The sequence below is a fragment of the Plectropomus leopardus genome, chromosome 20, assembly GCF_026936395.1.
Source record: "Plectropomus leopardus strain MGB_pleo_1.0 chromosome 20, ASM2693639v1, whole genome shotgun sequence".
NCBI classification, from domain to species: domain Eukaryota; kingdom Metazoa; phylum Chordata; class Actinopteri; order Perciformes; family Serranidae; genus Plectropomus; species Plectropomus leopardus.
In genome coordinates this window covers 27,270,360-27,286,927 of record NC_142195.1, presented here as the reverse complement: position 1 = coordinate 27,286,927, position 16,568 = coordinate 27,270,360, and the positions used below count along the sequence as shown (strand labels likewise).

Here is a 16,568-nt window from a genome sequence, read left to right as displayed (position 1 = left end):
AAAGCTGTAACACAGTGATGCCGCCCTTCATTGTGGTTCATATAGTACATGTCTGTCAGTCTCTGTTCCCGCCATGGGCGTTCCAGATAGCCGGCTGACCCTCCTGATCCTCCCTCGAGGTGGCTGAGATGAGGTCGAAGGTCGACGCCGCGCACACTTCTCACTCCCTCTGCCTCGAAGGTGTGAAATATTCTCGCAGTCAGCTGCCTCCGCCCCTGTATTTCCTCTGGTTTTTCTTCCCAGGAAACCATGCCATCCCTCTCTCCTCTCCTGGTTACTAACCAGAGCTCTTTAACTAAAAGCACCTTCAATCCATCGCTTGGTCCATTAGTGCTGCCAGATGGGGGAGGCCGGGTCCTGGCGGCTGTGTGTGACCCTACTCTGATTAATAGAGTAGGTGAGGGCAAAGGTGCCATGCACACCCCCATTCATTACCTCATTAGGATGGCCCACAGTGAAAGGTGATCTCCCTCATTATATCTCAATGACAGGGGCTGAACTCCACGCAGTGTGAGCCGTGCAGTCATGCTTTTACTCTCCACAACTACCCAGATCCCATCCACCTGTCTTTTTTACAGCGTGCCACATCGAGTCACACCACTTTACCCAGCGGTTGACTGCGGGGAGGAAATTCAAGAAGAAGAGTCATGCACCGCGACTTGTGACTGCGGCTCACCTGGAACAATGCTCCAATTATCTATTCACAGTCCAGCGTGTGTGTGTGTGTTTGTCCGTGTGTGTGTGTTTGCGCTCACAGGGTGAGAGGTGAGTGCGGCTGTTTGCATTAGTCCTTTATTCTGGGTATTTGGAGAAGGTTATATTTGTGAGTTGAGATTCCTGCCATGTTTGTTTTCCTTGATGATGGCCTCCCGCTCGGCCCGTCCGTCCAATCACAACGCGGTTATTCATACCAGTGCGGATTCCTGTCGGGCAAAAAGCAAACACAACTTATTCTTTTTTTTTATATGTTGATTTTAATTTTATTACAAAAAGAGAAAAGCTGAAAGTGAAAGGAAGACTACAAAACAGCAAAGTTTCATTTTTGAGAGTCACAATACAAAGAGATAACAGAGAAGAGTTGGACATAAGATTTCTAGGATATCTATATCTATAATAACTGTCAGTCAGCTCCACCCAAATGCACAGACTTAACTGATCGGACGTCTGTAAGCCAATCATTGCTAGTGTTGCCATTTTAACTATTCATATAGTTAAAATACATAATTTGTGTTTAAACAGCTTTTAAAGTAAACATCAGATGTTATATTGCATGTCAAAAAAAACATAGAAAAGACATACAGCTTTTATTCTGGATTAAAAACAAATCAATCAATCATTGAAACTGTAAAAAGAATAGGAGAAATATATTTTAAACAGGGAAACTGCTCATATTTGATTTTATAATGACACAATAAGCTTTTATTGTATCTTATCGATTACAGAATATTAATCTCTGGAGGTTTTCCACATAATATTTTTAAGGAGTAATTAATCATATTTGAGACACAATGACAAAAATGAATATAATGTGTTTTAAAGCATTACTTAATTCTAAAGAAAAATAAATAATCGCACATTTTCCATCCAAAATTAAGACCATTAATTGTCTTTTTCACTTTTTAGATTTTCGCATAAAGATTCTTCATCCATTGGAATGGACAAAAGAGAAGAAAACACAATAAGGTATCCTATTTTATTATTATTATTATTATTATTATTTTGGCTATGATTTATGAGTGCATTTAGTAGCCAACTTTGCATGAAATTTTGCTACGAGAGCTCAAAGTATTTGTTAACATCTTCTAGTGTTTATTAAGTGTCACGCTGACCAGCTCATCATTTCATGCTACATTTCTGTTGGTCGGTTAGTGGACGTAGGTTGTAACAACCGTGACAACGATCATCCTTGAACCTCTCTCACTGTACGACGTAGGACTGTTGTTTTAGAGCCACGACCAAAGATATCGCCACGTTTCTTTCATGATGGTCGTCATTCATCTGAGAAAGCCCAAAACTGGCCCAAAACCGGGCCTCTCTGATAATTTGGCTCCTGATTAAAACCTCCTGAACAATGAATACTGATGAATTTTAACTGGGAGAAGTTTCAGCTGGTTAAAGTCTGCGTTCCTCACCAAATCCACACAGTTCCCTTAAAACATAAGATACAGTTTACCATTTGAGACCTGTGCATACTGACTTGATGTTTAAAAAAAAACACAGGTGAAAGGCAATGAGCAACTGAAGAAGAAATTACCCCCAAATTTGTAATTTTTTTTAAATTTAAGTACAAGAAAATTACCTGAAAATTGAAATAACACCAAAGAAAAATAAAGTAAAAAGGAAACGACCCAAAAATAATAAGAATTATGTAAAATAATTTTAAATATTTAATTATATAATTATTAACATAGTTTTTTGGACATTTTTCACTTCCTTTTTAAAAAATAATTGTCCAAATATACTAATTTCCTGCAGTTTGCGGAATAGTTCTTGCCAAATTGCTCATTGCCTTTTTTTTGTGTTTTCAAAAGAAAGCAAACCAATTTGCTCAGATTTCAATGATTTAAATACTTTAAATACTGAAAGTGTCTAAACGCCGTGATGTCAGTCAATTTGACATTGACAAGACTAGAGCTTAAAAGAAAAACCTTATAGACATTTTGCTTATAAAATTTTGGACGTATTCATTTGATTCATTCACTTAACGGAAGGTGAAACACGTTTATGTCATTTTTTTTGATAAACCTAAGAGTCATTCCAGCAAAACCGCATTAAAACATTCCTCAGAATAAACATAAGTAACTCTTTCAAATTTAGAACATCTTAGGGTAAAGCTCAAATACCTATACCCTGGAATTCATTTATCGACTTTCGACACATTCAGAGCCCGTCGCTAAAATCCTGCCTCTTTCGCCTCTCCACAAAACATTAAGAGAAGCCTTCACACGGGTTGGAGCGCCTCTTTTATTCGCCGCATGAAAATAAAGATCAGAAAGCCTTCGAGCTGGATAAAAGTTACGGCAGAGGGCTTGGAAAAGATTAAAAAAAATACAAGAATAATTTTGATTAACCATTTTATAAATCGCTTAAAAAACATTGTATTTATGTATCCATTCTGGAGGATAGATGCTTTGTTAGTCTCACTCCCCCCAACAGTTTACCGGGCGCTTACAGACCATCACAAAAACATAATTCCCAAGGACCAACATCTGAGCATCGACCCACTTTCCCTGCCGAGAGGCCTTCATGAAATACCTCTGCAGCTCCACGTCGCTCTCTCTCTCTCTGTCTTTTTTAGTGTGAAATGCACATGGAGTAAAAAGGAGTAATATAAACACTGAGAGCAACGTCCACAAAACCCTGAACCCTCTTTGTCCCTGCAGTACGAGCTCCTACACAATCTGCGCTCTGAGGATGACAGAAATAAAGGTTAATGTTTGCAGTAATTGAATTTCAGAAAAATATTTATGAAAGTAAACAAAAAACCCTTCCTCCCCGGTGCAGCAGCGCGGTCATTAGTGGTTGTTGCTGTGCCCTGTGCGCTGAAAATGAAGCCATGAAGAGAAAAAAAGATAGAAATATAAAAAATAGGTGCATAGATAAATGTGGTGGGAAAAAAAAACTCCCACCTTCACTGCTCCGCTCTGCACCTTGACAGCCTGCACTGTAAAATCTGATAAGTTAATCTTGGACACTGATTGCCTTTAAAAGGTAAGTCAGTATAACAGTGTTAAAAGGATAATTAATGCAAAAATGAAAATCCAGTCATTCACTCACCCAGATGCTGATGCAAAGTCAGGTGAAGTTTTGTGGTTCACAAAACACTGCCGGAGTTTCACGGGGAAAAGGCGTTGGACTCATCTCCCAGACAATCAAAGCAAATGGTGACCAGGATTCACGGGAGGCTTCCAGGTAGCGTGTAGACAATGGCGTGCAGATACCGTGAGCTCCTGTTGGTTTTGCGCGAGCGTGCATACATGAACACGGCTCCAACACTAGGATCTACAGGCTACAACAAGGCTAAAAACATGGCGCCAGTGACATTTTTCAAAACAAGTTGGCATATCAGGGCTTCAGGACACTTGGATTACTTTGGATGAGCAGTACGGAGACACTTTGTGGTTTTATTATGTATTTTTTAACATACGAATCCTGGTCACCATTCGCATCAATTTTCCCCGAGAAACTCCGGCTGTGTTTTGTGGACTAAAAAACTTCACCTGACTTTCCATCGGCAAGAGGATTAGTAGATAATGACTAAATTTTCAATTTTTGGTGAACTATCCCTTTAATGTGTTTTTCCTTTTATGTCTAATTGGTAAATTTACTCAAAATGTATTTGTATTGACCCATTTTTTTAAAACTTGTTGACAAATTAAATTACCTTGTTCTTTCTTAGCAACTGAAGAAAACTAAGTTACCCTGACTTAACTTGATCATTACAAAGATTCTGCCAAAGATGAAGTTTGGAGATCTGCGAGTTCTGTTTTGTGATCATGTTTGAGAAATATGATCAAATATATACAAATATGTTTACTTGTTTACAACCAGCAAAATACAGATATATTGCACGGTTAACTTGGTTTACTGAAGATGCTAAAACATAGAAAGATTGATCTAATTAAACTTGTTATTTCTGAGTTGACACAACTTCACAAAAATAAGTAAATATAACTACATTTTAAGTAAATATAACAATTAGGCACAAAGACATGAATTAAGACTAATAGTTTTATTTACTAACATTTCTCAAGGCATCAGTTTTCTAGATTTTTTTAAGTAAAATCAACTTGTGAGATTTTACAGTGCGGACACCTGAGCAGCACGGCTCCTCCTCCCTCCCCTGCAGCCGCCATTCCATGCATGCGGTGTCACCGCAACCCCAAAGACGCACACGCACGCGCTCACACATGTACGCCCGAGACCACCTCCAGGGCCCCCTCTTTGGCAGGGCCAGTCCCAAGGGAGAGGTTAGTATGATGGATGTCTGACTGGTAGCCCTCCCTTAGGGCCTCCCTCTCCGTCACCTCTCTGCGCTCTGAATTAAAAGGCCGTTTGTCTCCTCTGAGTCCTCAGCTGTAGAGCGCCGGCCTGCAATTTCACAGCACTCAGAGAGAGAGGGAGACCATTACAGAGGAGGTTGTCAGGGGAGCCATCAGAGCCCGGACACGCCTGAGGGACTCTCTCTTTCCCCTCCATCTTTCGCCGCTCCCGTCTCCTTCTGCTCAGCCCACCAACACCTCCGTCCCACTGGAGGCAGCCAACCCTGCACTCACAAATATATAAATATTCAAGGCTTCTGTTACATTCGAGCACATATGCAGCTATATGGATATAAGCACACGTCAGTTGACATTTTCAAATCCACCTCTCGCTCTCTGTTGGTGCTTAAATAAATTATCACCTCTAATTTTATATACAGTTAAAGCAACACTGAGGAGCCTTCGAAAGGAGACATAACACACTCTTACTTTTGGAAACGAAAACTTGAATTCAAAAGAGATAGATCACACTCCGAAGTATACGCAGAGATTTGCTCCTACAGCGTTACCTTGTGTGACCGATGTTAACGAAACTAGAGATGTACAATATTATCGGCACATCATCGGTATCAGCCGATGTTGGCTTTAAAATGAAATACCTGTATCGGCTGACATGTTGATTTCTGCGGATATCACAAACCATTAATGATGTTTAATTGACAAAGTGAACATGTACAAAACATCAACCCTAATTTGGAGTATTTTTCGTATTTTGCACAAAACTCAACGTTTCAATAACGACGTAATTAATGTGTGGTTAGGTTTATCCACCAAAACGCTTGGTTATGGTTAAGAAAATATCATGTTTTGGAATAGAGTACCTGGTTTTTGGGGGAACAATTCCCACTGGAAAAGTAGTGATGAATCACGAAAAAAACCCAAAATATCGTTTTCAGTAGGGATGCACGATAATATTGGCACATCATCAGTATTGGCTAATATTGGCTTTCAAGTAAAATATTGGAATTGGCTGATCCCGCCGATATCACAAATCAGTCTTTTTTTAAATTGCGAAGGTAAACATCTACAAAACATCAACCCTAAGTTCAAGTTTTTTATTTTCAAAGTCAAGTCAAAGTCAGTTTTATTGTCAATTCTGACAATTGAAACTGCGTTTCTCTCTGTGCCCACAGTGCAAATAAGAACAAATAGAAATATTTTGCACTATGAATGAATATTACATACACTGAAAAACTTTTTATTTTATCTGCTGATGGACCGTCATCATAAGAGTATGCATATTATGATGTTAATTCCACGACAGAATAGACATGATGATCACTAAAATTAGGTTTGGTAAAATATGGAATATATCGCTATTGATTATAGGCCACATCAGTTGTTATATATCGGTATATCGGGCATCTGAAAAAAAATCCAACTGATGGAAATTTGACAACCACGAAGATGTGCTAATTTAAGCCCCTTTTACGGCATGATGCAATGACGCTACAAGCTCCATCCATCTCAGTCCAAGCAGAGCTCGAACATCATTCAATATTTGTTAGCTCTGAGTTTGAGAGAGAATAAATAAGTTGGAGCTATAAAATAAGAGGAAACTGGCATAACCTGCCTGCCCTACAGGGACTTACTTATGTAAGTACTACTTATGTGAGGCTGTGCCGCTACCAGCAGCGTTTTAAAACTGACGCCGTCCAGTGGTGTATCATACCGCTGCGGCAGGTGCTGTCTGGCTGACCGGTGGCGAATCATAGCGATGCAAAAGGTGGCACAGGATGTTGTTGTCTGACTCTGAAATCACTGACGACTTGAAAATGAGAACAGACTGAACTACCATATGCCACTGCAATGCATCAGGTTTTTCAAATTTTACATTGCATTTTATGTTTTCAAATTGTGCAGTGAAACATTTTGCATTTATGAGGTAATATTTCTTGGTGCGGTAACATTTTTTTAACTTAAAAAATTACACTTTTGAAAGGTTATTGAAATTAGTAAAAAGTAAAAGAAAATTACCTTAAATTTTATTTAAAAAAAAAAAAGAAAGAGAGTAAAAAAACAATAAAAAAAACAAAGAAGTGCTTAAAAAATTAAAATGTTATAATATAATTTTAAGTATGTAATTTTGATTATTAGCTGCCAAAATAGTTTTTACCTATCTTTTTAAAATATATATATACATATATATATATATATATATATATATATATATATATTTTTTTTTTTTTTTTTTTTTTAAAATTGCGCCATTTTCTCCGGGTTCAAGAAAGGTGTCTAAAAAAACAGCAAAAAAATAATGATGTGGCTCCAGGTTTCAAAGGGTTAATGAAACACTATATGACATTATCTAATTAGTGTGTTCATTTTTTATAAAACCATATATTCCGTATCATGATATGTCATGTTTTGCTCCATCTACGAACTTTGTCCATCTTTACGTATTCAGAGTGCGGTTTACAAACCTCCACAGAGCGACATACATCTATAGAAGATGGAAAAACGAATAGAAAGAAGCATCAAGAGGAAGCAAAGATGTAAAGTCCTTGAAGGAGCAGGCATAAAAAATGTTTTGAAGAATGCGACGAGTGAATTTGTCCCTATAGGAGGAAGAACGACAGCTCAGGGTCAAGGCTGTGTTTTAGCCAGTTTTCAATCTACCAGCACAACAGTGTCAGGGCCCAATTAACGTAAACACGGTGTCTACAGAATGGAGCAGAAGCCGTATGTGATCATGTAATGTACAGTAGGATTTCCCATTGAAAGCAGAAAAGCCTGTCGCTGTCCTTGGTGCTGATTTCTCTTCAGCACCGTGGACAGCTCCTCGGTTTTCACTCCACAGGTGAGAGTCTGTTCGGGTGACGCTCGGTGTACACAGCAGAGCAAACAGGGCCTTTTTTTATTATTTTGCACAATGTGATGTGGCTACATTCAAACAAGAGATGGTTGGGCACATTTGCCTCACATGTTCTTTTTCCCACCGTGTCCTCCTGAATAATAATCCACCCTCCGTCCCCCCTGTTTTTGTCTCTGCCTTGTTTTACAGGCTAAAGGCTGCTGTGTTTGGAGCTTGGATAATTGGGGGAAACTCATTCAGCCTCATCTCTACAAACGCCTGGAACATGCAGGTTAAACCACGGCTACCTGGAGGATAAAACCACACTGTATTGGGGGTAATTTTCACAGAAAAACACTAATTATACATTATATCGAACATAATAGGTAACACTTTATGCGGCTAGTCCACCTACAGATGTTTATAGAGAACATTTCAACCAGGGTTCGACAGATTATTAACCCGCCGATTATTGGGGCCGATATTTGTCATTTTATTATCTGTATCTGTGTTTTATTTTAGTAATTAATTATAAAATTAATTCATAAATCGATTAAAATCAATTAAAAAGTGCAAAGAACGAATATTATATATTATATATTAATTTATTATTTAGATTTTCTAAACTTTATAAAATCAAAAAGTTTTTGATTTTTTTTATGTTGAAAGTTTTACTTTTGATGAAACATTTGCTAAACGCATTTAAACAAAGTTTTGCATTGGAGTTTGTTACATTCCAAATTGTGAATATTGACAGAAATATTTAAATTTTTATTGTAAATGCATATCAGTTATCGGTCCCATTCACCATTAATAATCGGTATTGGCCTTGAAAAACCAATATCGGTCGACCCCTAATTTCAGCAGCTTATTCAGTTGAATACTTTTTAATTAAAATCAAGCTTCTCAAAAGCATTGTCTTAAGAAACATCAAATCTTTATTGAAGTAACAACGATCTGAGTCCTAACTCAAAATTATTCCTCACATGCCAATATAACTTCTTAAAAGGGGCTGATACCTTTTACACACCAATCACGACAAATACCAAGTTCATGGTTTTACACCGTCCCCCAAAATAATCCGATCATAAGATCACGACATGTTTGTTCATTAACTAGAACTTTAGACGACCTTGCTCGAGGACGAAGCCAGTTTGTCCCGGTCAGGGTGGCCTGATTTATCACGATAATCTAAAAACATCACCAACTGAGCTGAAAAAATAAGTTAAAAAAGGGCAAAATTTGGTATAATCATCATATAATCAATAATCATGAAAAATATAGAATGAGAATAAACATCTTAATAATGACATAACCACAGCTGTCTAATAGTTAGATCTTTATTTCAAACATGTCAAATAAAATGGAAAATAATTGCAAAATAATAAGAATAAGCAAGAAAAACAATACCAGAATGCCAATAGGACATATTCAGTAAACAAATGTGAGTATTTTATGTCCAAAAAGGAGTACAAGGAAGTGAATACTTCAACAATTCAACTGTTTTTATTTATTCTGTAGATGTTAGTGTATGTATATGTGACAATTCTCTGCATTTTCTCAGAAAATGTGGTTAAACTTGTGCATGGGTCAAATAAATGGGCCTATTTTAAGTTATTTTGGTCATATTTAGTCTTGAATTGTCACATACAGCAAAACACTTAAATTAAACTAATAAAGTGTTGAAATGTTAAAAATTCCAATAAATGTTCTGTTGGTGGACTATTAGTTTCGGTTGCCAAAAAGCAGGATGCATTACAGCAGGACAACAACCAGGAAGTTAGTTTGGAAGATGACAAAGAAAAAGGAAAGAAAGAAAGAACCCAGCTGACCTTTAATGTCATTTCATGTTGATATTTGGTTGAATTTAGGTCGTTACATAAATTCGTCAGTGTCAGTTTGACGCAGAATACTGATGATGACGTTTCGTTGGGTTTAAGTTGTGCGTTAAGTAACCAAAATACAACATCTCACAAACATCTCATGCCAACTTCAACTTGATGTAGAATGAAAACAGAAATAAAGGAAATAAAGCCAGAAAGAAAGAAAAGGAGATGGAAAGAGAGAGAGATAAGAAACAATGAAAGGAAAGGAAATAAAGCCAGAAGAAAGACAATGAAAGAAAGAAAATGAGATGAAAAAATGAAAGAAAATAGGAAGAGGAGAGAATGAAAAGGAAAGAAATACAGACAGAAAAGGGAAATACGGAAAGTAATAAAGAAAGAAAGAAAGAGGAAAAGACAGAAACAAGGAAGAAAAAGAAAAGGGGGACAGAGAGAAAGGGGAAAGAGACACAAAAGAAGGAAAAAGAAAAGGAAGAGACAAAACGAAAGAAAATATAGAAAGTGAAAGACAAGAGAAAGAAAGAGAGACAAAGAAAGCAAAAAAAGAAAGACAAAAAATATGTAATAAGATGGAAAGACATGCTAAAGAAAAGGAAGGAAATGAAAGGAAGCAGACAGGAAGAAGGACAAGGGGGAGAAAAGAAAGAAAAAGACAAGAAAAAAGAAAGAAAGAAAGAAAGATCGATAAATGAAGGTCATTAATTATAAAGTTGATGGTTAAATATCTGTCCACTTGTCCATGTGTCCCTGAGAAAATCAGAGACACTTTGACTTCAGTGCTTTGGAGTTGGACAAGAAAATGTGTCCTTAAAGGCCATATATGTTATAATATCTGATAAATAAATGTAATATAGAAAAAAATAATAATAAATGTTTAATTTTCATTAATTTTATCTATTAACTGATAACTAAATTGACTTGTCATTAATATTAGATCAAATATAGATAAGACAGAAACTAAATAATAATGTGTCTCTTTATCTTAATGGTTTGGTTTCCTCCGTCTGTTAAAACTAACAGCTCTGTTGTTTATCTGCTGCTCTCTAAATGTTGTCTGAACGACCTGTAATCGCGGAAAAATGAGTCAAAATTCACACCTAATGTCATTGAAATGAATCATCATTAACATGGAAAAAGAGGAGAAAAAACCTGCCTGTCGTTCATCCCACTAACACGAATTAGCGTATTTCATGTTTGCTTAACTGCAAACTAACAAAACGAGGCTGTTGGTAAATATTGAAATTCCCTTCGATTGGTGGCCACTCTGTTAAAGCTGAGCGGGCTCTCCCTATTGATGAGCTGCAGCTAATCCATCGCATTTCCCTGTAAATAGCTTTCTGCATGAGAAAAGGCCCCGCGGCCCCTCCTCCGCGGCCCTGCACGGACACACTGTGATGCACGAGCGTTTTGTCACGAGGCCATTATGAGGCTGGTGTAGCATTAAGCGCTTGTTCGGCTACTCCCACCGCATCTATTCACATTCATCTGCGCCTGTTGTTCAGGTATTTCCCAACCTTCCACGTGCTTTTTTTGTGTGGTTTTTCAAGTTTAAGGTCCGATCTGGATGATGCAGATAGGCCCTCGCGCTTCACTCTCTGATGCTGCTTCGTTGTAAAGTCAGTGATGACCCACCATGAAACCTTGCACATGCAGGCTGGCCTCTGAGCGCGCCTCTACAAAACACCCTGCACGCGCGGCCCTGGTGTTTCTGTGTGCGCTCCAGGTTCGCTCGGAGGCTACAGCTATGAGCGTGTAACCATAACAACTGCGCTCTGATTGGCTCTCCTGGCACGGGAATTAACAAGGGCGTCATCCAATGTGAGCGCAGGACGCGCGTCGCGCTGGCAAAACCTCGTGATAACGCAGGCACAGGGATGCGAAAGTGGCGGCGTGAGGTGAGCCCGAGAGGAAATGACTGGACCCAAAACAAAGCGCGAGCGCGAGGATGAAATATTAGAAATAAACACGTTTGAATGATGATGTTTTAAACTGTGCGCGCGTGAGAAAACATGTCCGGTGTGTTCATTACGCAGTCCATCAGCTGGCGCGGCTGAAATCTCTCCTCCTCTCCTCTGGATTGTGGATTGTGACAAGTGCCAGGACAGATCAGGAGCAGGACTACAAGGGTTCCCGAGGATTGTCACTCCAAAAACGGGAGGTTCGTCCACTTTTCGCCTGACAGCAAAAACCTCCCCGGAGCCAAGACGTTGTTCCGCGTAGGTTGCCCCAGTCCGAGCAGCGCAGTCCGTGTGGGAAGGTCGGCACTCGGCGTCCTGCAGGCCGGAGACATGATGGTCCACTGTGCCGGCTGCGAACGGCCCATCCTGGACCGGTTCCTCCTCAACGTGCTGGACCGAGCCTGGCACGCCAAGTGCGTCCAGTGCTGCGAGTGCAACTGCAACCTCACCGAGAAGTGCTTCTCCAGGGACGGCAAGCTCTATTGCAAAATGGACTTTTTCAGGTAACAGAGGGTCAGAGTTCTGCGCTCTGATTAATCTCCACGACAATATGCACCGCATTTTATCAACAGGGGAATATTTTTATGGGTGCAATATTGAGGAAAAATGTAGGGAAGTAAAAGAAAAATATTAGTTATAATAATGTGGCCCACAAAGTCAAGCCTGAGCTTAAATTCTGTGTGCACAGAGGTCAAAAAATACAAAACATATACTGTAAAATGTTTTACAGTTAACTAATAGCTGATTTCACAGTAAGTGAAGTTTTATTTTTTCAGTTATTTATTATAAAATATTTGTTGCATCCTCTAAAATCCTGGAAATAATTTACAGCATATTTGCCACTGTTATTTTCAGGATTTTACAGGATATAACTGTGATATTTCATAATAAATTGCTGCAAAAATCATATAGTGATACAGATACAAATATGTTGTGATTATTTCCAAGATTTTACAGGATGTAAGTGCAATATTTCACAACAAATTACTCTAAAATGATGTAGTTGATATGGGTGCAGAGATGCTGTGATTATTTTCAAGACTTTACAGGATGTAACTGCATAGTATTTCACAATAAATTAGTCAAAATGAGAACTTACTGTAAAAGTAATGCAACTAGTACAGCCAGTAATTTAATGTAAATGTACAGCCAAACATTTCACAATGAATCTTTATCACTGTATCATTTTTAACAGTAATTTATTATGAAATATTACAGTTACGTTCTCAAAAATCCTGGAAATAATTAACAGTGCAGTTTACATGTAAAATAAATGTAATACTATAAAATATACAATTTGAATTCCTCTCTAAGATGAAATATTTGAAATATATAATATGGCCTTCATTATCGGGCCTCCACAATAAAACAACAACCACAAAAAAACTGTAATATTATTCTACAGCCACGTGCAATCTGTGCTTTTTATTTTTTTAAATGTATTTTCCGGCTCCAGACAACACTTTCCCAAACAGCCATTAGGCTATTAACCGGTTCACAATCCCCAAAAAGTGTCCCAGGTAATTGAGTGATAAGTGAAGCCCTTGTTTGTCCCGTCGCACTCTCTTAGCATCATTTTCATTTGTATGTGTCAGTTATTTTCCCCCAAATTGTCTAATGACATGTAAGACACATTAGCCTTTTGTCCGGACGCGCTATTATTGGCCTCGCGCGGCCTTGGCCATCATATTACCGCAGGTCCCATCAAGCGGTGGATTTAAATGGCCGAGCCATTAGCCAGGCGAAACAGTAATCACCCTAATATGTCCATTTGTTGTGTAAGTAGAGTTGTGCCCTTTTCGCTGGGGGAGGCTCCGTCCATGCATGTGAAAGGAGGGACGGCGGAGCGATACCGGTGCAAATGGGGAGACAAGGCGACATTAGTGTTAAAACAATGGTGCACAAAAGGAGCGCTTGTTTGCAGCCGGGGGGCTTAACGCGACCCCCGATAGGCCCGAGGGGGACATCCAGGTAGGAGCAGGCCCCGCGTGAGCCTCATCTTAATAAAACTTCACCTGACAAACACTTAAAAAAATAAAAATAGCATAATTCAGGTGTTTTCTTTCACCTTTTCTCCGACGTGGAATTACAAAACCACTTTTTTTCCCTTTTTGACAAATCATTATGGGAATTTATTTTTGGGGTTATTTGTGTATCAAATTGATGAGTCTTCCCACTCGGTGTTTAAGCGGGTGAATATGGATTAAGAGAAGATTTTCACGCTAAGATGCTCCCACTCTGCTTAATCCCATAATATATCCGAGGCTACAATGTGTTGATTGTCACTAATACGTTTTGCGTGGGGTTATTGTCAGAGCACCTCCATCAAAAATAATGAGCGCGCGGGGGTTTTTGGCTCAGAAAAAAAAAACACAAAATCAGATTTTGTGTGTGTGTGTGTGTGTGTGAGAGAGAGAGAGAGAGGGAGAGAGAGACGGTCTTCGCCGCCAATATTAATACTTCCAGTCAGTTGTATAGAGACAAAAATATGCTTTTGTTTATTGTGATAATTGTTTGCTAATTACTCAATACGAACTATAACAATGTTTTTTTTTACAGATTTTAGTGAGAAATTAGGGGAATTATTGTTATTATTATCAATTATTATTATCATCATCATCATCATTGTTATTATTATTTTGTCCCAGGTTCTTTTTAACTGGTATTTTAAGTCCTACAAAATGCAAGAAATCCCAAATGCAATTTTAAAAATTACAATACATTAGAAGTGATCTTTTTCTTTAGTATATATTGACTTCTATTAATGATATGTGTTTACATGCAATATTAACTACAGGTAAACAATGCTTTAATTAATTATTCCTGTTGAACTGTTATGATAATAATTATACATTTTATTATTGCTGATATGCACATGTGTAGGTTTTGGATCATAATTATAATATGCATGTTTTGTTGGCCTAACGAGCATTTGCAAGTTTTTATTTTTAAATGTGGAGTTAAACAGAATGTAATTTAATAATTCTTTTTTTTTTAATGGAAATAATAATTAAAATAATAATTTTTTTGGATTTCGTGCAGGCGGTTTGGAACTAAATGCGCGGGCTGTCTGCAGGGAATCTCGCCAAGCGACCTGGTCCGCAAAGCCCGCAGCAAGGTGTTTCACCTGAACTGCTTCACCTGCATGGTGTGTAACAAGCAGCTGTCCACGGGAGAGGAGCTCTACGTGATAGACGAGAACAAGTTCGTGTGCAAAGAAGATTACATGAGCTCCGGGGCCATCAAGGAAGTCAACTTGAACTCAGGTAATCAGCGCGAAAATAATCATCCCTAATTTGTGTTTTTGTCAAAAATACACCGTCTTGTGGGTAAATAAACAAATGCATATATGATAAATAACCGGCCTGTGAATGCACAAAAGAAAGAAAGCGGAGGGTGGAGGCTTTAAATGTAGCGCAGGATTCAGTTTTTGTTGCAGCAGTCCGTGGAGAGCATTTCACAACAACCTTGTCAGATGAATGGTTTCAATATTTACCTCCACAGGACAATGGCTTTCTATTATTGTATTGGATCCGCTGGGGATGAGTATGTTAGTGTGGCCGTGTGTTCCCGCTGTCTATTCAGCCTTGTGAGAACAGAAACCCCACTCCACAGCTCCACACTGCCACGCTGCCTTCTTATATGCGTCTTATACATTATGTTAATTTGCATACAGTATGTGCGATTTATTTTCAGCACAGGTGAGGATTTCTGTGAATTTATGCGTTTTTTAGCTATAAAATCTGCAAATAGGCAAATACATTTTAAGAAAGACAATTAAAAGAAGCAAACATGTCATTCAAGTGCGTTTTTGTGAGATTTCAACCTTGTACAAAGCTCATGAGGACACATAGCCCAATGTCACACTCTTGCTCCTTTCTTAGATAGATTTGAGTGTTAATTTGCATATATGTGATTTATTTGCAGCACAGGTGAGGATTTCTGTGAATATATGCGTTTTTAGCTCTAAAAATCTGCAAATAAGCAAATGCATTTTTTTTAAAAAAGACAGTTGCATGGGAAAAAGGTGCAGAAATATCATGCAGGTTCATTTATTGACAGATTTCAAGTCTATTCAACCTTATAGAAAGCTCATGAGGACACATGCCCCACTTTGCACATCCTGTGTTCTGACACTCTTATGCATTTTAGTGTTAATTTGCATACATATGTGCGATTTATTTGCAGCATTGATGATGGTTTATGTGAATTTGTGCCTTTTTTGATATAAAATCTGCAGATAAACTTATGCATTTTAAAGAAGAAGGAATAAAATGTGCAAAAATATCATCCAAGTGCGTTTTCTGAAAGATTTCAGGTCTATACAGCCTTACAGAAGCCTCATTAAGACAAAACTCCACTTCACACCTCCAAAGATATGCACTGACAATGCCACGCTCGCTTGTATGCATGTTATACTTAAATATGTAAATTTGAATGCATATGTGTGGTTTACTTGTGGCACAGGTGAGACTTTCTGGGAATGTGAGGTTTTTTTTAGCTGTAAAATATACAAAAGGGAAAATGCATTTTTAATAAGACAGTTGCATGTTGAAAACGGTGAAAAAATGTCATGCAGGTGCGTTTTTTTGTGAGATTTCAGGTCTATTCAGCTTTCTAGAAACCTCATGAGGACATAAACCCCACTCCCCATGCAGCTCCACAGCCTATGCTCTGACACTGCCACATTCACTTTTTTATAGGCTACCTATGGTGTTAATTTGCGTGCGATTTATTTGCAGCACAGGTGTGGATTTCTGTGAATTTAAGCGTTTTTAGCAGTATCAAATGCAAATAAGAAAATGCATTCTTAAAATGACAGTTGCATGGAAAAAAAGGTTCAAAAATCTGACGCAGGTGCGGTTTTTTGTGGGATTCCAGGTGTTTTCAGCCTTATAGAAAGCGCACGAGGACACAAACCCCACCTCCC

The 16,568-nt window shown here is 38.2% G+C and overlaps 1 protein-coding gene across 3 annotated transcripts in view; it reads left to right on the top strand.

Moving 5' to 3' along the window:
• The window catches only part of lhx5 (LIM homeobox 5), a 90,683-nt gene that overhangs the window by 54,521 nt on the left and 19,594 nt on the right, over positions 1–16,568 (top strand). For 2 of the 3 annotated variants that reach the window (XM_088070898.1, XM_088070899.1), the window contains 4 exons: positions 1,624–1,683; positions 8,047–8,173; positions 11,714–12,141; positions 14,681–14,904. In XM_088070898.1, coding sequence (XP_087927024.1) covers positions 11,969–12,141; positions 14,681–14,904 — 397 coding nt within the window. In that variant the 5' untranslated portion in view covers positions 1,624–1,683; positions 8,047–8,173; positions 11,714–11,968. The remainder of the gene's footprint in view (positions 1–1,623; positions 1,684–8,046; positions 8,174–11,713; positions 12,142–14,680; positions 14,905–16,568) is intronic. The other variant, XM_042509091.2, reaches the window with a different exon arrangement.